At 45.5% G+C, this 25,735-nt stretch overlaps 2 protein-coding genes and 1 long non-coding RNA gene across 8 annotated transcripts in view; 1 reads left to right on the forward strand and 2 right to left on the reverse strand.

Annotated features, from left to right (window-relative positions):
• The first annotated feature begins 25 nt into the window (after positions 1 to 25).
• Positions 26 to 14,786, forward strand: RAB11A (RAB11A, member RAS oncogene family). The gene is made up of 5 exons (XM_031587850.2): positions 26 to 185; positions 7,039 to 7,234; positions 8,143 to 8,336; positions 9,321 to 9,401; positions 14,568 to 14,786. Exons 1-5 carry the CDS (start codon positions 146 to 148, stop codon positions 14,705 to 14,707), a joined length of 651 nt encoding a protein of 216 aa, XP_031443710.1. The 5' UTR covers positions 26 to 145; the 3' UTR covers positions 14,708 to 14,786.
• On the reverse strand, positions 3,985 to 5,608 carry LOC149916306 (uncharacterized). Its single transcript, XR_016470497.1, has 3 exons — positions 5,351 to 5,608; positions 4,408 to 4,490; positions 3,985 to 4,251 (listed from the first exon to the last, which is right to left on the reverse strand). It is a non-coding gene; the product is annotated as an uncharacterized LOC149916306 (long non-coding RNA).
• Positions 14,787 to 17,543: 2,757 nt separating the features above from the next.
• The window catches only part of MEGF11 (multiple EGF like domains 11), a 273,539-nt gene continuing 265,347 nt past the window's right edge, over positions 17,544 to 25,735 (reverse strand). For 4 of the 6 annotated variants that reach the window (XM_090149151.1, XM_090149152.1, XM_090149153.1 and 1 more), the window contains 2 exons: positions 21,055 to 21,261; positions 17,544 to 20,963 (listed from right to left, as the gene is read on the reverse strand). In XM_090149151.1, the coding sequence (XP_090005277.1) occupies positions 20,803 to 20,963; positions 21,055 to 21,261 (368 nt within the window). In that variant the 3' untranslated portion in view covers positions 17,544 to 20,802. The other 2 variants (XM_090149154.1, XR_016470490.1) reach the window with 2 other exon arrangements.

Below are 25,735 nucleotides of genomic sequence, written 5' to 3' on the forward strand. Positions count from 1 at the left end.
GGACGGAAGCGGCTCCGCGGCGCTGCCCCGGAAGGACCCGGCCGTGGGCGGGCAGAGTGCGGAAGCGCTGAGGCGGCTGTAGGGAGGGGTCCGGCACCCGCTCCCATCCCCGGCCCCGTCCTCGGCCTCCGCCGCGCCTCGCACCATGGGCAACCGCGACGACGAGTACGATTATCTCTTCAAAGGTAACGCCCGCGTCTCCGTGCCACCCGCGGGTCACCTTCGCGGCTCCGGCCCTCACGGCCTCCTCACGGCGGCCGGGCAGCGCGGCGCTGGGCTGGCGGCCCCGGGCGGGCTGAGGGCCGCGGCCTTCCTCGGGATCCGAGCGGGCGGCGCCGCGCCCCGCCGGGTGTGTGGAGCCCGGAGCCGGGGGCTGAGCTGCCCGGCTGTCTCTCGTCGGGGGATGATGCAGCTAATTTAACGCGGGGCGCGGGCTGCCTCCCGCTGCGTTACGGCCCCGCGCTGCTGAAGCTGCGGGCGGCGGCCGGGCGCCGTCTGGGAGCGCCGCGAGGCTGCGGTGCTGCCGTTGCGACGCTGCTTTTGTAGCGAGGTTCGGGAATTGGGTCTCTGAAGAGCTGTGGAAATAGTCGCTTATTGCAGGGCTACATCGGGAAGCGGGGTGTCGGATTTGGAATGTCGCTCGCTATCTTGTAATGGTGGGAGACTGCAAGCTTGGTGAAACTTGGGTGTCTTGAAGGAAAGCAGTATTCTGATCTGTATCCTGTAATAACTTCGAGGAATTACAGTTTCTATTGTCTGTTTTGTCCAGATTCCACGTAGAAAACCTTGACCTGTAAGTCAGTCACTTGTGTTGTTAAAGGTGAAGCCAGGAGGCATTAAGTAGTACCTGTTTTCCCAGCTGGCAGCAGAGGCCCTGCTGACCGCCAGCGTCATCGCGTCAGCAGTTTGTTTTGGAGTCTGAGGTGTGCGGGTTATCGACAGCATTTTGTTACCTGTACGGGCAGAGCTGTGTAAATAAACTTATAATTAATGCTTTGGTAGTGATGGGAGTATCAGCGACACAGAGCTTCTTGGGAGAGGTGTTGCCTTTCCTTCAGCCTGCTTCTTGATAACTGTGAAATTATACAGTCGGGATTTGTTTGTGTAGCGGGGGGGGGGGAAAATTAGAGCTAAGTTAATTGATTGCCATTCCTAAGGCTTTTCCTGTTAGACTAACATGGAAGCTGCTGCAGGGAATGCTAGGAAAACGGTCTTGTGGAAATAAGTGATTCAAGTCCTCTGAAGTTAAAGCCGATCACAGGAACTCCATGCAGAGTCGCATAGTTGGAGCTGAAACAACGCATCCAGAAATGCAGAGTAACAAAAATTGTGGAAACAGTTATGAGGACCCAAAGGAGGTGGTGTTGCCAAGCAGTTACCGCTCTGGAATGATCATGGAATTACTGAGTGGTTGTCTGAAATCGCTGTCTTGTTACCAGGCACTGCCCCAAAAGGCAAATAGTAAAAGTCCTTGGAAGAGGAAATGAGAACGTGGGGATCGTTCCATCAGTGTGTGAGCATGAGACATGAGTCCCCTGGGGACTGCAGGAACGTGTGGGCAGCACAGCTGTACCAGTTTTGAAAGGAATATTGTAGAACTAAAAAGATGCAGGACATCAAAATAATCAGTAGAGTGACCCAAACTGAAGTGATGCTTAACTTTATCAAAACTAAAAGCAATGAGCAACGTTGGCAAATAGGGAAAGAATATCTATTGTTTGTCGTAATGTCTCTGAATATTTTTACTGCTGCTTTTATTGAGCAGAGGCCTAAAACAAAAGGATTTAAAGTCTCCCAGTCTGTATGTGAACTTTGGAGTGGTTCGTAGACAAAAAGCATGTGTGGATTTGAAAGACTGCAAAAACTCCTGGAGGAAGAAAATGTATTGTGTACCTGGGTGTGCTGCTTGCAGTGTTGTGTCTGGGGGCGCTGCTGTTTGAAGATGGGGGACTTGCTACACAAAGGTTGGCCTGTTTGTTCTGTTACTCCCTGCTTCTCAGACATCTCTTCTTGCTGTCAGACTGGTCTATCAGGATGCTCAATCCAGGCAGGCAGTTCTTCGAGGTTCATAGACTTGAAGGGATGTTGTTGCTGGGACTAACTTCAGGTTTTGATGAGCTATGAAAGAATCCAGGCATATTCTCTACTCTAGCTGTCTCTTACTGTTCTTGAGTTAAACTGCTGCTAGTGTGTTCGTGTGAGGCCTCTGTTCTTGTGCTATCAGCCACTGACAGCAGCTCCATGGCAAAATCTGGCTGCTGGTGGTGTTAATGAGAGCCTACCTGTGCTGCTGCAGTTTAATCCCAGTAGCTGTCACGCTGCCCCTTGCCTGGCTCCACTGCAGCAGCACTTGAGTTTGTGCTCAAACCTAATAGGCCTGGCTTAAATCAAGTCAGTTTTTGGTAACTTCTTTGTGTCCAGCTATGCACATCTGTTTGTCCTTCCATGCTAAACCAGTTGGTTTCATTGAGAGCCGTGCCTGTGTCTCCTAGCACCATGCTTTAGAAAACCCAGGTCTGTGAAGCCCACTCCACAGAATTCTTGCTTCAGTTTTAACGGGAAGAAAAAATAGTGTTGACATGAGGCTTAAATTATTGAGTAATATCCTTACTGAAGTGCTGCAACTTTTAACTCTTTTTGATTAATGTATTTACAGTTCATTCTACATGTTTAGATTCTCCATGAGTAGATACCAAAACAACCCTCGCTTCTGGAATATGTCTTCTGTGTTTTTCACAGACAAAGCTCAGGAGGATTAGGTTTGTACTCTGACCATCTGGAACTTTGGATTTGAGGTCAGCCTTCTTGTTTCCGAATGCAGACCTGGCTTGCAGTGGCATTCAGCTGATTGGTGGAAAAACTCCTGTTTCAGCTCTCTGCTTCCTAGTTTGCGTCATGTTTATTACTCCAGCCTTTTCCTTTGCTGAAGGAAACTGAATCTGTACAGAGCTGTTGTTTTAGACTTCTGACAATGCATTTTCTTTCTTGTGTGTTTTTGTCTGTAGAGAAGCGCAGTTGCATGGCAGATAGTGATTTTTCCAATGGTAGTGCACCCTGTGCCTTCACTCTCTTAGATGTGGAGGCACTTTTGGGCTGAACAGACCTTCTTGCTTTGCTGTTATGCTGTGCTTGTGTTCTGGGTGGTGTGTAATATGTGTGGGTAATAGATGACCCCTACCCTAAGGTGCCTTTGAAGCCTATGACGCTTCTCTGTGAGACAGGAAATGGATGAATACAGGTGAGGGGGAGACTGAGGTAAGATACGATCACATTAGGTTTGTCACCAGTTGGCTAGAAGATGTAGAATCAGGTCATCTAATTCTCATTCCCTTTAAACCCCAATTTAAGCGGGTTGGAAGAGGTGTTCAGCAGGGTCTTGTGGGTGTCATAACATGCGTTCAGGCTCTTTGTTTATCTGCCTCTTGGTAGCAGAGCTCACTGCAGACAGAAGTGTTTTCAGACATTGTAATCCCTGACATGTTTTAAATGGTGTAATATGCCACTTGTGAAAATAACCCTTCTGCATCCAGAAGAAGCTAGCAGTGCTGGACTTTCTATTTTCAACCTGATTAGGTTGTCAATAGTGTACTTTATGAGCTAGTTGAAATTCTTAGAAAATACTTCAATTAGAGGTTTAACAGAAATAAAAATTGAGTGAGAGTCGGAATGTTGGTGAAAGATTAATACGTCTCTAAAATGGCTTTTCAAGCAAGGAAATTGAATTCTTATTTTGGTCTTCTACAGAAATAAAACTGGAATTAGAGAATGAAATTCATACATTTGCATGGACTGCCTCATTCTTTTTGTCCACCAAATACTTTGTCTTAAACAGTTGCAGTGCTAAGTGCTGAAGGTAGTAAATGCATCATTTCAAAAAGCTCATGGTTGCACACAGTGAGCTGCCACATCACTAAAACAGCATCAGGGAGCTGCCAGGCAGTAGTCAGCTGGGGTGGGGATTCCCTTCTGTAGCCTCTTGGGTTATTCCCAGGCTGTGCCAATACTGGTGCAAAGAAGGTTATGATGGAGTTCTGCAAGGCTGAACTGGCTTAAATGTTTCCCATAAACTTTAGTCCTTCCAGTGCTGAGGGAGTTAAGGAATTTGCTGACTGTGTGAAGGTGAGTGGTGCAGCAGATCTTCCAATACTACTCTCTGACTTCCTGTGTGGTGATGAAGATGACAGCTCTCTGAATGAAGCAGGATTTGGAATGCAAGGCTTGGGGGCTTGCAGGAATTCACTGAAGTAAAAGCTGAAGACAGACAGAAAGTTCAGGCAGCTCGGTCTGATTGCAGGCAGACAGAGCCACCATGGTGGTGTGGTCAGGAACAGACCATTCCAGCACAGGGCATTTCTAGTAGAGGTGGCAAGATTAAAATCCCTGTGCACATCACCACTGAGGTCTCACCTGGAATGATGCATGTAGTTCTTCTCACTGCTTGGAAGAGAAATGAAGAACTTGTAGGGAAGATGTTCGGGGAGATGCACCACCTGTTTATAAGGATATATTTGATAAGTGGGTCGGTAGAATTTAGGTGGTAGAATGAAGCTGAGAAGATGCAGCTGCTTTCTGTAAATACGTGAAACAGCATAAATACTGGGAGAAGAAACTAATAAGCTAATGGGCAGTGCTGGCACACAAACACTGCTACCAGCTGACCACTAATTTCTTCTGAAAATTAGAAGGCAATTTCTAACCATTAAGAGTGAATTTCTGGAAGAGAAGCCCGCTAAAAGAGTGTGTGCAGGAACGATTAGCTTTGATGTGGAATTAGATATCATCATTTGCTTCTCAAACTGTTTGCCTGTGATAGTTAGAGTTGGGCTCAGGCATTTAGGGTCATTCCTGCTGCATTTCTCCGCTGAGAATATTATATATGGGAATGCTGAGGTGGTTTGATAAGGAAAGCAAAATAAAAATTAATGTGATAATCTGAGTGATGGTTAACACTGTTTCAGTTCATCGTTGCATTAAAGAATGATAGCTCAGACTGGTAGAAATGTAGAAAGTGTGAGGAACCTTAGCTACCTGCTGACACTGCAAGCTGTTCCTGTGGCCGTGCTCAATGCAAGCTGCAGTGGCCCAATTAACTAGAGGAAATAGCTGGCTTCAAGGAGGAAAGTGAAATATTTTCCCTTTTAATTGAGACATGTTAATCTGGGACTGGAGAGCACTCAGACGTAAGCAGTGTGGTACTTAGACAAGGTGAGGAAAAAAACCTGGCAGGGGGAACTCCTGAACTGTCCTTGGAAATGTGCACTGAACAAGAGAAACATTGAGGGCAGGAGGTAACAGGGATGAAATACAGCTTCTGGAACACAGAGTGATGTGTGTCGACTGCTTTCCTCACCTGGAGAAGTTTTCAGCCCAGTTGTCCCAGTGCATACAAATATGTTGTCATCCAAGACTGTGACCTAAACCTGCTGAAAGAGTATTGAAGATCTCATTTGCCAATGGAGAAAGAAACCTGTGGCAATTTGCCTGGTGGTGATGATGTAATTAGGTGTCCTGACCTCTGCACTAACTTTGTTACCCTTTGGCATCCTCTGTGCCAGGAAAGCTGCTCAGCTGTGTCAGGGCAGCTGACACTGAACCCTGCTGACCTGTCATGTGGGAAAACAGATCCTGTTTGCATTCAGTGTACGTGCATGCCACTTGCATGCACTGTGGGTCCTCCTCAGTGAAGTGTTGAAGCTGCTCTGTGCTTTCTGCAGCCTCAGAAGCTTGGCAGGCTGCTCACTGAGTCAGCTGCCAGAGGGGGCTGCAACGTGTGGATGAAGTGTTCTCTGTAAGACTGCCCGAAGCTGGTGTTTGCTGCAATTCTCACTCTATGGAGAGAATTTAGTAGCTGCTTCTCAGCTCTTACAGTCAGGGAAAACCCCATTTGTCAGAACTGTGCATTATGTAAATAAGGAACAGTGTCCAGAACTCTGCTGTGTGAGGCAGCGAACGGTGGGAGTTCTTATGCTGCCAGACTGTCTCGCTCCAGAGCTCAGTGGGCTCATTCCTCTGTTGTACCACACAGTGTAATTAACGCTGTGTTGCAACATCTTAAAGCTGAAATGGTGTTTATTACTGTGCAAACGCCTTTTTTTTTTTTTCTCAAAACAAGTAGAGCCACGCTGTTTTCTTTGTCACCCATGACTCTTCTGCTTGTATGGGCTTTGAAGTGCCTTTCTTCCCAAGGATCTTATTCCTCCTCTTCCTCCTCCTTTTCCATCTGTTATCTGTTCTTATGATCAGGGCAGAGCAGCATCCCAAGGGGCTGCTGTGTGACATGACTCAGGTGGCCTTGCGTTACACCCAGCAACTGAACTTCCTGCACCTTTGCAGCCAGTTCCCTCTGCTCTGGTGCGGCAGTGGGGCGGGCTGGGAAGGGCAGCAGATAGTTCCTGTAATCCTGAGCCACAGCCATACCCCAGAGCAGCATTCTGGAGCAGCATTGGGCTCAGAGCCTCACAGCAATGAGCGACTGCTGAGGTGTGCGCTGTGCACAGGCAGCCTTTCAAGCTGTCTATTAGGGTGATGGTGGTCTTGTGACTTCTGTACGTTCTGATTTGTTTTTTTCTGTGCTAGTGGGGAACCTCCTTTCTGCAAGGGTGCGAGGGGTGTAGAGTAAAGGCAGCCTGCTGCCTGCCCTGTGTGCTGGAATTATGCTTCAGCAAAACACTTGTGTGGTTTTTCATTTGTTTTAGTTCTAGCGTTGTTGCAAGGATGTGGAATCTAAACCGTCTCTGACTTTTGTGCTTTGCCATGTATGTTCTTCCTGGAGGAGGAACGTGATTCATTGTAAAGCAAAGGAGACTGAAATGTAACTGCTAAAAACCAAGTCTGAAGTCTGTTTGAAATGCACCAACTCTGACAGCTCTGGTCCTCTGGAAATCTTAAGACTTGGACAGCAGACCCCTGACATGAGGGGTGGTTTTGCTATTCTTTTCCTCTGGTTTTATTCTGGAAAACAAATATATTCATTGCAGGTGATTGACAGTAGATAATCTATATCTGGAATGTGATTCCAATGTCATTTCTGTCTTCTAGTTGTCCTTATTGGAGACTCTGGAGTAGGCAAGAGTAACCTCCTGTCTCGATTCACTCGCAATGAGTTTAACTTGGAAAGCAAAAGCACCATTGGAGTAGAATTTGCAACAAGAAGCATTCAAGTTGATGGGAAGACAATAAAGGCTCAGATATGGGACACAGCAGGGCAGGAGCGATACCGAGCTATAACATCAGCGTAAGTGGCAGCTTATATGGCTGGAGAGAAGCTTTTGCTGAGCAGGGTGAACTTGAGGCCCTTCTGATTCCTCAAACTGCAAATGGGATGGATTTTCTCTTAAAATATCCATATATAATATGGGGGAAGGAAGCTCGAATGTTATTCTGTACTGAAGCTTGACACAGTATGAACAGATTTACTTCTCAGTGCTCTCATGATATGTAACTGGAGGCGTTTCTGAGCTGTGAGAGACTCACTTAAATGCAAACCATTGATGAAATAATAGCTGTAATGATGGAGGTTTTATCATTGGTAACTTAAGACCAGAACGCCTCCTGTATCAGTAGGGAGGCACTGCTCACTTTGTGTGCTTGTTTAATTGAAACAGCAGCTCAGCAAAAGATAGATTTGAGTAAAGCTGGAGGTAATTGTGGGGTGGGAAAGCACAACCTCTTTCTTTTTGAATATGTAACTGTGCTTCTCCTGGTTTGAGAGTAAACCAATTAGGGCATTTCATAAAGAGAACAGATCAAGTTGTTTTTTTTTTTTTTTAATGATCCAGTGAGTCATTGTGAAGTCTTCCTGCTGCTCCGGGCTGTGCCCATACTGCACCCACAATGGTGGGTGGGGAGCCTTTCAGGAGTGGGTCAGAGGCTGAAGGTGACAGACGCTCCCTACAGACTACAGTGCTTCATTTTTGAGGTGCAGGGGGACCCACCAGCCCCTGGCTGCTGTTGTGGTCACATGGATTAACCCTGGTTTGGATGCTGTATTTCAGCTGCTTCAAGTCCCATGCATCATGTTGTGTATTATTGTAATTTTTAATATAACTGTCTTTGCAGTAGTGGGGAACAGCTATTACTCAGTAGCTTGTCACTTTCAATCGTGTTTTTTGCTGGTTCTCTAATGCATCTCTTCACCCACAGGTACTATCGAGGTGCTGTAGGAGCATTGCTGGTGTATGACATCGCTAAGCACCTTACTTATGAGAATGTAGAGAGATGGTTGAAAGAGCTGAGAGACCATGCAGACAGCAATATTGTTATCATGCTTGTGGGAAACAAGAGTGACTTACGCCACCTGAGAGCAGTCCCTACAGATGAGGCCAGAGCTTTTGCAGGTTGGTGAATTCAAAATAATTTCCTAATGCAAACTGTCCAGACTTTGCCTTCCTGATGTGAAGTACATGAGTGTACAGGTAGGAGGGAAAAGACTTAGTGCCACGTACTGCTGTATGCCTTTTTTCATTCAGTTAAAAATGAAGTTCTATAGAACCTGCATGCTGATAGACTCTAAAGAATCTGCCAGAGGCACCTGAAGACAGTTTTAAGCCAGATTTAGTTCCATGCCTATGCATTGCTCTTCTTGTAGAAGCCGTGCTGGTGGGTTTAAGTTTTGTGCGTGGTGGGTTTAAGTTTTGTGCGTGGTGGCAGCTTTGTGTCTGTGTAATATCTGATCTATTTCAGCTGATTTGGAGCCCCGAACAGATGCTGGTATCTGAACAGATGTACATTAAGCCACCTTTCTGGCTCTTAATACATAATTAAGATATGTGAAAAGTAATTCTAGAAATTATTCTGTTTGTGTATATCTTACCTTGTTTTAGGACAGATTTCTTTAATTGTGGAGGGAAGCTGGGTTTTGTTCTTTAAGGCTTGCGGTAGCTGCTTGTGCAGAGTGAGGATACCTGCCTGCAGGTAAAGGACTGCTGTTCCCTGATAAGGCTTGCCCTGTTAGGTAAGCTGCCGTGACCTATTGGGAGGTAGAAAAACCTGACAAGGTTAAAAAAGCGTCCAGGAAGTTTTCTTGCACATTTCTTGAGAGTGCAACAAATTCTCACTTTCAGTGATGTTCAGTGTACCTCCAGGTAACACAGCACTGGCCTGATCCCTGTGCCTGATGATAGCTGTAAATTACGTTGCTGCTGTTAGCTAGCCTTGCCTTCAGATCATAAAGGGGAAAATCCTACAACTTCTAATGTATTTTCTTAGCACTAATGCATCTATCTCATCAGCAACACCACATACGTTGTCTGGTACAAAAGTTCTTCTGGATGGGAGATAAATGTTATACGCCTCTAATTATGGTATTTCTGTTCATGCAGAGAAGAATGGTTTGTCATTTATCGAGACATCTGCTTTAGACTCTACAAATGTGGAAGCAGCTTTCCAGACTATTCTGACAGGTGAGTCATCTAATACTTTGTATTTGGAGGAGGAAGGGCAGAATGCTGCTCTAATATGCAGCGAATAGGCATTTATTTGCCTATAAAGTGTGTAAAATCTAGAGACTTAATCATTCCTCACAGCTGTAATATTCAGACACTGCTTTTGAAGTGTCATAGTTGATAGACCAGCATGGAACTCTGGAATGAGTCTTACTCACTTTGCTCTACCCTGGGTTTCCAGTCAGCCTGGTTTATGTGCTTCACTTTCCCGTTTGTGGAGCAGGGAGTGCCTGTGAGAGAGAATTGTCTCATGCCCATCTCCAGACAAATGGCTGTTGCCAGAGGAGAAGGCAATCTAGCTTGTTTCCATCAGTAATGGAGAGCCTAACAGTTGCCAAGAGAAAAGTGCCAAAAGAATTAAGCAGTACTGGTAGTCTGAGACACGGTGACTCCTGAACAGAGGTTGGTTGCTGTCAGTGCATTTAATAGTCCTGGCTGGACTTCTGGCCTTTGTAGCACGTGATAGCAGTGACTGCTGCAGTTTTCATGCTCAGTGGATGAGGTACTTCCTTTTTGTTTAACTCCTTTTTCTGATAGGTGTAACTTCTTACTTCTGTGACATTGGCAACTAGTTAGATTAGATTTTTTTTTTTTTTTTCTTTTTGGCAAGTAATGGATACTTTCTTTCACAAACACATCATAAAGGACATGTTAACCATATTGGAGCATGCAGTGGAGGAGGTAGCTAGGAAACTTATTGTAATAAATATAAATTCTGGAGCATTTTCCTGAGTTGTTCAAAATGTGTTACAAATACCCTTGGAGTGGGGGTGGACACAGAGATCTAGCTGCCCTCAGCCCCTTCTTGGACCACTCTGTGCCATAGCAGTGATGCCTGGTGTGCTGCATGCCCTGGGCTGCTGCCTTATTTCTGCCGGTCTGTGTGACACTCAGATACAATATACTGCTGTTGCCATGGGGAAGCAGTTTACCTGTTGGGCGCACACTAGGCTGTTTCTTTCTCTCTCTCCTTGCATGCTTTCAACAGCACTTTTTATTCCAGAAGTTATTTTGGATTCTAATTAGTGGAGGTTTGATTTTTCTGGTTTTATTTCTCTGTGAAGGAGAGCAGTCTGTAATGGGAGAACAAGCAATTAAGATTAACCCTCAGTGGGCTATGACAGATTGGGGCTGTTGCTTTTTCACAAATGTCAGAGCTCCCTGTGTTGTTGTGACAGTGTTTGGGGTAAAGAACTCTTGGGCATGCGGACAGAATTCTTGTTGAGGAAGGGCTATTTCAGCTGTGCTGGAAGAAACACTTCTGCTGATTAGTGGGCACATGGCTTTCTCCAGACATAGACTCCTGTTTCAGGGAGATAAAGTAAATAATGCATTAGCAGCAGGTTGCCTCCATCTCTGCTGTAACTGGCATGCAAAGGATGAATGTTCTGCCAATAAACTTCTTGATAATACTTCACAGCTGGCTATTTGTGTTAATGATTTGCTTTAAAAGGAAGAGGTGAGCAGTCATCTGAGGAATGTGGTTTTCAGAGAGACCCTGCAGAATCATGGATAGTCTGTATGTATGTGGCTAGGTTGCCTCCAAACATAATACTAGAGGAAGGAATACTTGCTGTCATTTGAAGAAGAAAGTTGATTAAGCCAACAGGCTTTACCACAGGCTGCGTGGAGGAGGCTGACAGAAGGGGCAGGGCATGCTGCTGCACCAGCTAAGCTAGTATTTTCCATGCTGGGAAGAGTCCTGCAAAGACATCTTGGGCTGTTCTCAGTGGCTCTCAGCTGCTTAGACTTTTCCTGGACAGGGATGTCTTGACTGAGATATGCAGCAAAACTCTTTTCTCAGCCCTACTGAAGGTGATCTGGTTGGGACGGTGATCGGAACTCCGAAGAGTACTTTCAGTTGAACTCATACCAGGTTGATGTTAAGCTTATTCACACCTAGATTCTCAGATGAAGCCACCTTGAACAGATGGCTTTGGGTGTAGAAAACATGTATCCATTATAGTTAGCACAGTGTTAAGTGAGTGTGTGGTCTGCTGTTGTTACAGGTGGTAGCAGAGGGAGAAAGCTTTCCTTTTGTCGTGCCATATTATAGATTTCCCAGAGAAAGGCAGTGGGAAGGAGGAATTAAATTTTAAATCTAGTAGGCTTCCTCTCCTGTTGTCTATACCAGATAAGTTTTGGGGACCTTTTCCTTCTGTGGCTTAGAATAATGATCCCTATCCAAGCTCCTCTGTTGTAAGATGTCTAGACTTCAAGGGCTAATTCCTGTGCACACAAAGCTGCTTTGTATTATTTGGCAAATATGAGAGACTGGTGTTTTAATCCTATCCCCTGTGAGCATTCACAGCAGGATAAAGCATCCTTAAAGTAAACTGGAGTCAGCCTCCGCTCCCTGCCTCATTCAGTGCTGTTCCTGTTCCGCATTCTTCTGCGGTTTCATCTCTAAGGAATCCCATCTCCAAGGAAACAACATCACAGAGTACAGACATTAAGAACATTTCATAAGAACATAAGAAGAGGGATTTCCTCTTTTTGTTAGATCTGTACACCTGAAAGTGAATGAAACACTAGCCGTGGTTGAGCAGACAAGGACTGGGCAAATAGACAGCAGTTGTTTTTTTTCCCAGCTCTTATAGCACAAGGCCCGTCTCACATGGCTACCAATTACGCAGAGAAGCATTCTGCTGAATGTGCTCTTAATAAGGTCTCATTCAGTTACTGAGCAGAGCATAAAGTGTAGTGTCTTCATTAAGAAGTACACATCTTCATTAGCTGGGCATTCCTCAGCACAGACCAGTTTCAGTGTAGGCTTTGCCTTTGGGCATTTTGCTGCAGGAAGAGCAGGTTTAAGCTGTTCCCACCTCCTTCATCACACCAACACAACCATGTGTGGTGAAGGAGTGCAGCTGTAGTGTAGGGCAAAGTAGTTTTTAACCACTTAGGCTTTGATCTGGAGCAGTATCCTGTGTCTGCACAAAGGTTTGTACAGCAGAGGAGGAAGAAGTGGCAGTGAGCAGCAGTGGAGCTGCTGCAAGTCGACTCATGCTGCTAAATGTTCTAGCAGGCCAGGGAGCGAGGATCAGTTGGAAATGCACTTCCCACAGCCAGAAGAGAGAGACCCTTATCAGCAAAAAAAAAAATCAGCACTGTTATTTTTAAGACTGTTAAACAACCCTGAAGATCTTGGAGTGCTTTGAGATGAGGGTGTTATGCAGAGGACATTGCTTATGGGGTAGGGGTGGAGGAATTGTGTGACAGCTCATGTTAGAGAATAGTATGGACTTATTCAGGAAGTTCCATGGAAAATAGAGAATTACTGCTTCTAAGTGTATGAGCAGAAATATGGAGCAGAGAACTTGTTTGAAGAATGCAGTGCAGATCTCTTCCAGCTGTGCTCCCTCCACCTCTGCACATGTGCCCTGTGCTGAGCATTGCTGTCTGGCCTGCCACGGGGCAGAGCTGGTCTTTATTTACAGATTCCCATGTGAGCCTGCAGGTGGCTTTAAAGGTCTGTTGTACGTTTTCCTCAAACTTGTGAAATTGTTCATATGTTATGGGAAGAATAGGGAACTTCACAACTGGTGAAATCAGAAAATCCTGCTTTGTGTCTGCAGTTTGTTTGATTGCATCAGTGACCTGATTCTAACTGAGTGCATACGTAAGGTCCAGCTTTCTGAACAGTCTATCCCTATCTGAGTATGAGCCCTCACTTTAGAGGCCCAACAAACAGATTGTTTCACAGTGCGGCTTGCAAAGGGTAAAGTTCCTTCTACTTACAATAGATACAGCACAGTCTCTTGGAGAAATTACCACTTGGTCAGCAGTTACATGGATGTGTGCAGCCCTGCTCTTACTCTTCCTGGGGAGCACTCAGCCTTTGTTTGTGTTGGCAGCTTAAATCAACACAAGCTTGTTGCATCGAGGGCAAGGTTTGCAGGCCTTGTTTATCAGGAACCCTTTTTAGCTTCTCAATGCCATCAGTTCTCATAAAAGCAGGCACATAGCTATCTGACCAGCCCTTGGCAGCAAACAGGACTACTCTACACAGGGTTACTCAGTTTCCAGTACTGAAATGATGTCAGGATGTGCACTAAACAGCAGCTCATTAAATTCTGAACAAAGGCTACTCAGTAATGACAAATCTGTGGTGGGAAAGATGTGTCTTGGTCTGGGGTCAGACGAGGTGCTTGGACCGTCATTTTCCAGGGACTTTAGACCTACAAAAGAATTTGAACCTTTGCTGTGTTTCACCCAAGTTATCTGTGAGCAATGTTCTGCTCTGCTCTGCAGACACCCTCTTCTTGTGTGACCTGAGCTTATCCGGAGTGCCCCAGCAGGCCATGCTGCAGCATGCAAATGGTGCGGGCAGCGCTGTGTGCTTGGTGCCAGCACACTGTTCTGTTTGTAAAGCAGATGTGATGTTGTCATTTCAGGGTAGGCTTTTTGCTGAAGCTGGAACACTAACTTGTTTTGTTAATAAGGCTTAGTGGATATTCTTTTTTTTTTTTTTTAACTTCAGTGGTTTAAAACTTGAATTTGCAAGTGAGTTCCCTGTGTTCTATTTTTGGTGTCCTTTATTTCCTTCCTGGGTGAAATGCTACACATCACACTTCTCTATGCATGCTGAAGGGAGTGGCTTCGTACCTGCTCTCAGTGTGTGTACACAGGTACTGTTGGCCACAGACAAATGCCAGGAACCTGGCAGAGTTTTCAGTGCAGGTGTGCACCTGGCAGTGTAGGAAAGGCAGAGCAGTTTAACCTGTGCTCTCTGATTTCTGCTGGGATTTCTTTGTCTGTAGTCAGTCTTCTCTGAAGTCCTGAAGCTGATCTGCACTAACACACTGTTCTGAGAGCCACGAGAAGAATCAGAAGGAATTGATGGTATACATGGTAGATTCTGCATCTTTACTGAGAGTCAGGAACTATTTTTTTTTAATTGCTTTTGGTAAAGCAGTTGTGAAAGAAATGTGTTTTGCGAAGATGGTTTATATTTTAATTTATAAATACAGAAGATCTCATTGAACTTCTTGTGAAAGCTGCTGTGCTTATTGTTAGAAGCATGGGAAATCTTTGCTTTCTGCAATTCTTGGCTTCCCCAGATGTTTGCTTGCTGATGTTGCTCTGCATGCACGTAACGATGGGCTCTTTCTCATCTTCCAGAGATCTATCGTATTGTTTCCCAGAAGCAAATGTCCGACAGACGTGAGAATGATATGTCTCCAAGCAACAACGTGGTGCCCATTCATGTCCCTCCAACCACTGAAAACAAACCAAAGATGCAGTGCTGTCAGAATATATAAGAATTGTTCATTCTTTCCTAAAAGGCTGTGTATATTCCCCAGGTCCAAGATTTAAATATATTTGTAATTCTTGTGGTTACTTTCTTGTGTTCAGTTACTGCTTATTCCTTCTGAATTTCTCCATGTCTTAAACATTTTGATTTCTGTGTTTATAATCTATTGCTTCTATGTGGCTGCAGTATTTTCCCAACGCTGACTTGTCAGTTTTGGTTCAGTAAATTGTTTGGAGCTGAACTGATCTCTTTGCAGCGTGATGCCCGCTAGTCAGAACAACACAGACACATTTAGTGAGCACTTGAAGATGTATTTCTGCTCCTTGCAAAACAATTATTGTTGGGTTAACTAGGAGAATATCTCTGGGCAGGATAATCTGTCTTTGTCTTAAGGTGTTGTATACTGCATCTAAAGCTTGATGGAATGCCTGTTGCTCTGAAGTGCAATTTTAATGTAAAGTTAAATGTCTTTGGCTACATCTTCAGATTGTCAAGAGGAGATCTTGCTATAGAATATTCTGGGGGAGGTGGGAGATGAGAATTTCTCACAAACAAGCAGCAGGGTTCTTGCTACCAGTAAATGAGCTTTTGTGGTTTGGCACCTGCTGCAGGGGGCTGCATTGCAGGCAGGGCTGCTGTGGGTGCTGGTGGGACTCACGTGAGCTGCCTTCGCAAAGGAGGGAGAAGCAGTGTGTGTCACTGAGGGTCACTGGAACATGCAGTGTGTTTTTGTGCTGCCTGAGGCTCGGCCTCCACAGTGCCAGTGCTGTCAGGGCTTGAGGATGCCTTTTTTCTTTTGTGATGCACAGACTTGAAGGATGTTGTCACATATTGCCTATCACGTATCAGTAAATGTCATACATACTAAGATATTCAGATGCTCAAGTTGATCAGTCAGTAACTGCTACATCCTGGTCTTAGTCTTCAGTTCTATTTCATCCAGTATTTTTAAATGATTCCAGTGGTTTGGTTCATGTTCTGTAACAAAAAACATCTGGAGTAGTTATTGGATGCATTCATTCAGTGATTGTCACTCAGCACAACTCATCTGTTCAATTAGTTAGTTCAGGGATACATGAACTGTGCCTTCTGTCGCTGCACTCTGAAACCACTGCATATCCTACAGTACGTGCTATTCCCAGCCATGCCATTAATGCTGAGATGCGGGGGCTTCCAGCACTGAATTTCGACTGGATTTAAAGGAACTGTTTGTATAAATGCCAGCGGTTATCTGTACAATTAGAGGAAGTAATTGTCTGTAGGGGACATTTCTCAAACTCTGAGATGACCCACTTAGAACATCTGGATTTGGGTAGGCACTACCAGCTGCATTTCTTACCCAACCTTTCTGTCTTGCGGTGCTCATGATGTGTAAGGCACACGGAAGGCATTGCTGTAGTCGGTCACTTTTTTTTTTAAATCCATTTCTCCTCCTAATATTAGTTCTGAAGATGCTATTTTGATCTGTTTGTAAATTACTTTGTATTTTATGCATGTACTGTAACTTGATTCATTATTTTTTTAGATTGATTTAAAATATATTCATCCATGATTCTAATAAAGAATTACAGGGGACAACTCGGTGTGGTGTTGGGTGCACTTTTTGGGAGAAGCAGGATTTGACTCTAATGTTTTTACTTGCTAGTAAATTTCTTGGAACTGGGAGGAGACACCAAAGTGGAAGTACTTCCAGAAGAGGAACTGAAAGGGCCATGTATTGGGACCAGGTCTGCAGCTTTTAGGGGCTGATGCAGTTCATGGCAATTTGTCTGCTTTAGAAGCTTTTATGGTGTAAAAATTAGACACTTTCTTGTCAAATTCCTGAATAGCTTTTACAAACCTCATTTTTCCACATTACCACCAGTAAGAAAATCCTGTGGAATGACAGACTGCTGCCTTCTACAGCGAATTACTTCAGCTGTTTGATCCCATCTTGTTGCCTTCTCTGAACGAGTGGTGCTGTAGGAGCCAGCCTACTGAGCATTGTGATTTTTGGAAGTCATGCCAAGAGCACGTGGCAGCACTGAATCCTTCCGTCTGAACCAGCCCTTAGGGTCTTGGTATTGCCAGAGTCAGGAGAAGGTATAAAATGGGGACCATCCTCACTTTTCTATTCTGTGAAGAGCACTGTGGCCAGGCAGCAGTGTATTTTACAATTACATTCATTACTGTGGCAGCCAAGCCATAAATCTGCCAACTGGAAATGTAGGGTGAGTTCTGCTTTGGTTCCTTTTCTGATTCACTTAGCCAGCAGCCTGACTCAGCTGTCACGTCAAGCTTGGATTTCTTATGGCTTTATGCAAGAAGCTTCCTTCTGCAGTAAATCTGAATGCAGCAGAGCCTGCTGGAATGCAAGCCCCAGCTTTGCCCTGTGCAGTCAGTGTGGGCACGCATTTCTTCCTCCACTGTGTGAGAAGCAGCATTGCGTTGTGGTCCTGGGCATCTGTGCAATGGCTGGGTGTGCTCTTAGGCAATGTAAGAACTCTTATTTTCATCAGGACTTTACAAGCAGTAATCACAAAACAGGCCTTAGACAGAAATGCCTTGCAAAAACTGATTTTGTAATTATGAACTGCTGCAATAGGGAATCCAGAATTTTCATGCAATAGTTCGTAATGCCTTTGCAAGCTATGCTGCCTTCGACAGCAAAATCACATGGTATGTGTACAGGGCTGTAACTTCTTAGCCATTGAAGCCTTTGCCTGCTGTCTTATGCTTTGGTAATACCTTTTCCTAATGGCTGTAGGGCTGTGGCTGGTCCTGAGCTCTGAGCCATGGCTGGGCTCAGGAGAAACAGGGGACTTCTGGAGAGGCAGCGCAAGGCATTGGTCTGGATGCTGACCTAATGATATTATTCCCACTCAGCTGCTGGTTAATCATCTCTGCTGTAATTGGTGTTCCTTCTGTGCTGAAGCGTCTCTTCTCTGCTAATAGGAGGTGACTGATCATAATAGATACAGCTTTTGAGCCCTGAAATGAGCTGTCTGAGTTGAGTTTGTGGGATCTCCTGCATAGTGCTGCAAAATTGGATTTTCTCACCAAGAGCTTTTGCTCTCATTTACATGTCTGAAAGCCCTGACCTTAACAACTCCGAAGCTGTTTGGTGGGTATCCGTGGTTCCCGTGTGATGGCAGTTGAAGTTCTGACACTGGAGCAGAAAGTACGTGGCATTGTTCTGATGTAAAGACATTTTTATTAAGCTGGAATTACTTATTCCATCAGTTCAAACCTGATGAGTTTCCAGACTTAAATAGCTTATTGAGTGTGGCTTGTCAAATAAGAGGATTACATGCTGGGCTTTAGTTAACAGCATCTTTAGAAATATGAAGCACAAATATTGAAAAAGCTTCAGTATGTAGCTATCTGCTGCATTGCCCTGGCATCATCAATTCCAAAGGTGTTTCTGCTGCAAATTCATGCTTGTGATTTATTGATTGGCTCCTTGGGAACAGTCGGATGCTGAGATGGCTGTGGTTTGCCTGGTCCTGGGGTCACTGCTGTCCCGTGTCCTCCTGTGCCCACCAAAAGCACTGCAATCTGCTGGCGTCACTGTGTGCCATTGGGACATGGCTGAGAGCCATTGCGTAAGCAGCAGAGAGACATGGAGCTGTCATCACCTTGTTTCTGCCTCACTGAGGTCTTGCTCAGACCTGCTAAGGTTCAGCTGCTGCAGACAGGAGCTACGGAAAGAGTTGTACAAAAGATGCATACCATGCCAGCTACTATTTGTTTTAAAGCTGGGCTTCACTGAAAGTGAGCTCAAAATTTCAGTCTGAATTATGTCATTATGTTTTTTGAGAAGTCCTGCAACAGAAAAACAGCTTCTGGCTTGCAAAGTGCCTGTGAGATTTTCCATGAAGACATGGTGAGTTCCTCTGTAACCAGCACTGTCGAATGGAGCACTCAACCTGAGCGTGGGCTGGGAGTTTTGGTCTGCCAATGAGTAAGTTTGAGAAAGACACACTGAGAGAAATTTGATTTATTTTGTACAAGGTAGAATACCTTTGCACAGTGAACAAATATATTACAAATCTGTCTTGCCTTAAAAAAGTATTGCCTTTTTGGTGCCTATTTTCTAAGCTAATGCTAATAATATACAAGAAGGTACTTCCTTTGTTGTTTTTTTCCTTTTTTTTTTCCTGTTAAGCTCTATACACATTGTTGCATTTGGATTGAAAATCCAGCTTTGAAAAAAAACAAAACAAAAATCTGAGCCTCATCTCTGCTCTCTCATCTCAATGTTGACAGCAACACACACAGACCCTGGTCAGGCGGGCAGCTGAGACTGCTTGTGCTAGAAGGCAAGGTAGGCCTCTAACCAGAGGATTTCTCATCAAACTGCATTTCTCTTGGTATTTTTGAGGTAAGTCTTTCCATTCGTGTATGCAAAATATACCCCTCTTGGCCCTACAAAATAAGTGCCTAATTACATCTCATATAAGGCTTTCCTGGAAAATAAAACTACTATTGCTGATCAGTCATTGTCCCCATGCACACATGCAGCATTCATGTAAATACTTTGGAGTTATCCTGAAACATGAAAATCTGCTCCTCTGCAAGCCTGGGGGGATCTCTGGGCTCAGCTCTGCTGTCTGGATCTCTTGGATTGCACGTAGGGGTTCAGAGCTGGCCCTGCTATCTTGGCTGCTGCAGGGGTGCTGTGGGGTATGGTGCTGCCCTACCCGAGGTGCTCCAATGTCTGCTGTCACATGGAGCTGCTCTGAGCTGCTGTCTCCATGGCAGCAGGTCCTCATACCAGTCCCCTAGGTCAGCAGCCTCCACTGGTGGTCAGGTGTAGAGCAAACAGCTTGGTGTTGGCTTGGTTCTCTTCTGCTTCCATCAGACTGGTGAATGTGCAACAGAATTTTTTTAATCTTTAAAAGGCAACTTGCTACTTCCGCGTTTGCCTAGTAAAATTACATACTTAGAATCAATACTACTTCATGCTCAAAATCTACAAGGAACTGCTTAACAGCAAGTATTCTACTTCCTAGGTCAATAAAGATTACAAAAAAAAAATCATGGTGGCTTAGTCCAAAGCTTTACCATAGGTCAACCCCTTGATAATTGTTTCACAAACAGCTGCTGAAAAAAGAAACCCATTTTCAGCTCAATGTAATGGCATGTCAGGTAAAATCATTAACAGATAAAGATGCACTACATGGTAATGCACATCAAATTAAAGGGTGTCATGAAGGGCATGCTGCCAGGTGCATCATGGTGACGTGGTTTGCCAATGATGAAGCCAATGCATCCTACTGTTAGGAGACTGAACCAGGGTTGGTCTGTGCAAACCCACAGCGTCCCAGGATGCAGGTGAAGGTGTGTCTGTTTGCACCACCCAAAAAAGCTGTGCATTTATCTAATGAAAAAGAAGGTGTACAAGGAAAATTAAAGCATAGCTGTACCAAAATATTTCTAGCTTGTTCAAAGTGCAGCAAGCTGGGTATGAGACTCATTGCTTAAACTTAAATTGTTGACAGAGATCACTGGACATTGGCCAAGGTGCTACATTTTAAAAATGCATTGATATTCCTGTACTCCAGTACCCTGGTACTGAATACAAAGATACACTGATTACCAAGCATGATCTGCACAGGATGCCCATGGTGATGGCAGTAAATGAAGTTTCCAGACAGTGAAACAAGCAGCTTTCCCACTTTCGTTCAGAAAAATGTCCATTTCCATGACAGAGATATAAACTGTATTCCAGCGTTCCTAACGGTACAAGGTTTTCTGATGCAGTTGGTATAAATGTATGTATGTCTCTAGGTCCTCCTACTCAGTGTGTTGTGTTTTATTTTACAGCAAAGCCAGGGTTAGAATACACATGGCAGAGAGCTTTTGCCTGGAGCAAGTGGACACCTTCCAGGGGTGATGCACTCCAGCAACATCTGGAGAAGGTTCTCATTAGTTCTTGTGATCCATATAAAAAAAGTCTTTTTAAATAACATCATGCAGCAGCAGCTGGCCCAAGCTGATGTTTAGTTATGCTAGGTCCTTGCAGCCTAAAGTCATGTCAGCATCCTGCAGTGCAGAAAAGGATTGTCTTCTCTTTGCTTCCTCAGAGTTTGTGTTTGCAGCACAGTGAAGTCCATCCCTTTAAGACTGCTTGTCCCAAGATGACCCGTGCGTTGGGCTGTGCCTTACAGGGAGAAGGTCATAGTGACTAGGAATGTGACTGTTCCTAGGCAGGTCATATGGACTTTGGAGGTAACTGGCACTCCGGGCACGGGCATCTTGGACCACGCTGATGGTGGGCTCTGGGAAAGCAAGGGAAAGTAGTTGCAGTACCCAGCAGCAATAAGGTAAACCCCAACTGTTAAAATATGAGAGGCAGCACTTCCCACTTACCAACTTCATAGATGTTTTTGTTGGCTGTTGATGAAGTTGGCATTTCTGAATATGGGGAGTCCCTGTGACCAGGCGATTTCATTTCCACGTAGCTGCTCTCAGAGTGTTTGCATGTTAAGATGGGGGGATCTTTAATGGTGGCGTATGGGTTTTCACTGCTGTTCAGAGAACAAGTGCTGGAGCTGCACACAGATTCCTTCATATAATCTGCAAAACAAGATGGGGATGGGACTGTTAGCTTTCTTGGGTGGGCTGCAGCTCAACCTCTGGAGGAGGGGCAGGGTGGGCAGAAGGGGGCATGGGGAAGAAAGATCCTCGAAGCATCCAGCACAGACACCCAATGCTTGTGCTCTGGGTGTGTCCAAACCATTGCATCCACAACTCCCTTAGCAGGAAAGAAAAACCTGCTCGAAACCAAAGGTTTTGCTGTGAAAGGTTCTAGTTGTCATTTACTGCAGTAGTTAATTTTTGGTGGCAATCTTTTTCCTCCCTCTCCCATTCCTAAGGAGCTCTCCTGTAACCTGCAGCCCATGCATGCAACGGTGGGGCCAGATCCATCAGCAGCTGCGTCCCAGGGGCTTTGGGTACATCAAATGCCATCTGTTTGAAAGCAAGACATTTCCAGCAGGCATAGAACTGCATCAGCACAGCGTATGCACTGTGTCCCCTGAGAGCTCTGTTCCTGGGGCTTTCCAGCACTAGGAGAACCTGGTTTGTTTGTATTCCCTTCTGCCATTAAGACTGGAAGGAGGCAGCTCCTGCTGGTCGGGAACACTTGGGTTTCCACAGGGAGATAAGCCTCCGTCTGAACCTCACTTTTGCTTTTTTCTTCCCCCCACTGCTGTAGTAATCTACTGCTTCTCTCCCTGGGCTGGAAGAAGGAGATGGGAATGGAGGAGCAGGGAGAGCAAGGTTGGTGCGCAGTGGCACAACTGGTGCCCCCTGTTGGTGACCCTGGCTGGGTGTGCCAGCCTGCTGCAAGGTACAGTGCCAGTCTTGCTTCACATAATAAAAGAAAAAAAAAACAAAACAGAGAATAAATAGGTCTTAACATTGACATTTAAGAACGTGCCATTGCTGCTGTGTGCATCCTGCTGGGCAGTGCCATTAATTTAGAATTAGAGCGATGCAATGAAAGATGAGGCATTTTCTTGTGCTGGGTTACAGTACAAAGGCAGATCCTGGTATATATGAAATACTCCTGGTGAAATAGCGGGACTTGCAAAATAGCTGCAATCCCAGTTGCCCCCGCTGTCTAGTATGGGAGACAAAAAGAGAAATTCAGGTTAAGAAATAGACAGACAACAAGATATCGCTTCTCCTATAAAAACCTCATCTCTGTGCTTCTCTTCCCCATTCTGTTAACTCACTTGCCAGTTTGCATCACCAGTGTGACCTGGGGCTGTGTCTATACATGTCCCTCGGTCTCCATGGTGCTGAGCAGGTTCCCTTAAGCAAGGGCTCAGGTTGTGCCCTGCAGTGAGCCACTGCATTTCTCTCCTCTGGCTTTAGCAATACAAACCAATCTCTGGGCTCCTCAGCTCTCAGGGTCAGGGAAGCAGCCCGGTTGGACTCATATGTGAGGGCTGGCAGAGGCACTGACACCAGCGCAATGTTTATGGAGTAATTAAAATTTAGAAGCTTGTTGTCTGACGTCAGCCTGGATGAGATCTAGCAGTGCCTTCACTTCACAGTAAAGCAAGCCTGGTGCATCCCAGCAACCCGCAGCAGCTGGCACAGGGCTTGGCCAGCAATGTGATCCCAGTAAAGGCAGTTTAGTGAAAGCCTGACCTCTCCTTTTAGCAATGAAGCAACCCTGCAAGACCAAAGGCTTTTGTGCATGAATGATCTCAGGGCTACTAGCTTTTGATACATATATGACTTAAATCAAGCTGCCATGCAGTCTAGGACCTGCTAGTGTTCAAAAGTGGGGAAGCAGCAAAGACTAACAAATCCTATAATGAAACAAAAATCTTTAGGCTAAAAATACTTGCACAATATGTACTGGTCCCCATGAGCTCCCAAGGCATTGGTGCAGGCACTACCAGGACTCAGCCTGGATATGTGATCTGGTTCCATCCAGATAGCTACTGTTATCTTCCTGAGCCAGAAGTGACCCCGCAGTACTGACACATCCCATGCAGATGAGACCAGCAAAATAGCACAGGGGCTTGCTGCAATCACTTGGGCAGTCCTGAAATTTGCCTTTTCCCATAGGCAGTGCTGCCATGAACCGATGCCCACTGACGTAAGTGGGAGCTTTGTGTCTGTCCAGGGATTAGACCCTTTGCTCAGATATGATATAATTTACAGAGCACCAGAGCACATTGGGTAACATGCTATACACCAGGGAGCCATTAGCCCACAAGACATTGTGCACAAGATCGCAAGGAATTTAACTCTGAAGGATATGGCAGCCTCTGACTTACTTTGTTATTGAGGTAATTTGGGGATAATTAAAAAGTCTGGCATCACATGTCAGATTTCATTTCACAAATTAATTTAACTCGTCTCAAACGTACCAAGCCATCCCTAGTCCAGCCGCCCTGGGGCTGTGCTTGAGTGCTGGGCTCTGCTGTGCCCACACCATCTCCAGCTCAGCACCCTGCCTGCTGCAGGGGAAAGGGTTCCTTTGGCTTTGTGGTCCCATCTTTGTGTTGCCTGCATACCCATCACACACCTTTCAAGGAGATTTTATTTTTGTCACTGGGGATTCGGCATCTACATGTCCCTCCCATAGACTGGTTTACTCTGTTCTGCTCTCATACTAATGACAAGCCTGATACCTACTTTCATGTTCAAAGTGCTAAGGACATATGATGTACACAGGTAAAACACACTCTCCTACTATTCAATCACATTTATGGCTCCTTCCATTTCTCTGGCTAACCTCACTGCTGCCAGGACAGCAACGCAGAGAGAGCTCTGCTTCAGGTGAGCATGACACAGTTGTGTTCCCATACAACAAGCAAACAACCCACACTAAGTGATGCCCCGAGCCTCTGCATGCATCAGTGATCCAAACTGCTGGGGTTTCACTGGGAATCACGCAAAAGGAACTTACTTCCTTAAAATGCCAGTGCCTGAGGTCACATTATCCCACCAGTGCATCAGCATTCATGATAAAATAAATAAATAAATGACTGAAAAGGACTCAGCTGTAAAGAACAGCTGGAAATGGTAGCACTGGGCAGCACACACAGGGAAGAAACTGCTCTCAAAACGCAGCGACAGCTCAGCTGCTGTCACACCACGGCACCAGGCATGGGGTGGGCACGTGGCTCCCAGCCCTTCGCTATCCCTAGGGGTCCCTGCACCACGCCATGCCTGCCCTGCTGCCCTAAGAGCCCACCAGCCTTTCTGACATGGCTTCTGGTCCTGTGTTCTGAATTCATTAAGGAGACAGACATGGAAAGAAAACTGCTCAGATCCTGGATAATAAACACAGTATGTCACAGTAGAAATTGCATTTCACAGCTCACTCCCAGTGTACTTTCCTCTGTCACATGGATACATCCCCTCTGCATCACTGTGCCCTAGGTGGGATGTCTGACTGTTCAAAGCAGCTTTCTAACCTTCTAAGTACAGTAATTTAGTTTATACTAATCTTGAAATTAATAGTTCCCTGTAAAGAGAACAACTAACTATGCTATAAGAATTTTCCTTTTTTCAGAAGTAGCTGAAATGAGTGGACTGAGCTGGATACATACGTATAACCCTCTTAATATTTTGAATTTAGCTTTGTCAAGGAAGACTTGCCCATGGAGCATTGGTTGCTTTCAGTGTATTGTAAAGCCCCATTCTACTAAATATTACATCGCCTTATTTTATAGAGGGCAGCCTCAAGGCGCTCAGTGCTCCCAGGCCTGGCTGTCAGTGTCCATCACTGCCTCTACCAGCTTCGAATTCAGCAGCATTACTGTCAGTGCAGATACAGGCTTTGCCCTGTGGCAGCTCAGCCCCTTGGAGCGATGAGCTGGGCCTGGCTGAGCCTAGCTGACTGGAATCAGGCAACCAGGCCAGGACCCAACCTGAAGCACAGGGCAGGAGCAGAGGTACTTGCAGCCCACGCTGTGCCAAGCGTTGTAGTTCATGCACAGCTGAATATTTTGAATGCAAGTCTGAAGGACAACCAAAATCTAAAGTCACTGGGCCTTTCTACATGACTCACACACGATCCCTTTTTAGAACAGCCCTAGAGTCAGAGCCCATTAATTGCTTCGTGCCAGTGTGACTGGTTAATGCACCGAGTGAGGCCTTTTCTCAGGCTCTGCTATAAATCTCTGCAAAGGCCATATAGCAGGGTCAGCTGTTTCTCTAGACAGCTGAGAGCCTTATGGAGCTGCAACCTAGCAGACCAACACACCAGTCCATCAGCAGCAACCACCACCAGGAAGCCTGTAGGATGGCTGCTGGGTCCTAGAAGAGCTTCCCCTCCACCTGGCACATCCTGTTCCCGCAGCAAACCTGCCTTGTTTCCTAAGCTGCTTTGCCAGGGCAGGAGTCCCCATCCTGGCATAGACTCACATCCATAACTCAGATAGCAGACAGCCACGTGGGCACATGCTGTGGGTAATTGCTCTATCCCTCTCTGCCTCTGCACGGCCGCTCACCCGGGCGCCCAGATCTCCTATCTCACCTCTTCTATGACACCCTTCTCAAACTCTTTGCCAGGGTGGCT

The sequence above is a fragment of the Phasianus colchicus genome, chromosome 12 (genome assembly GCF_987193195.1).
Source record: "Phasianus colchicus chromosome 12, bPhaCol1.hap1.1, whole genome shotgun sequence".
Taxonomy (NCBI): Eukaryota; Metazoa; Chordata; class Aves; order Galliformes; family Phasianidae; genus Phasianus; species Phasianus colchicus.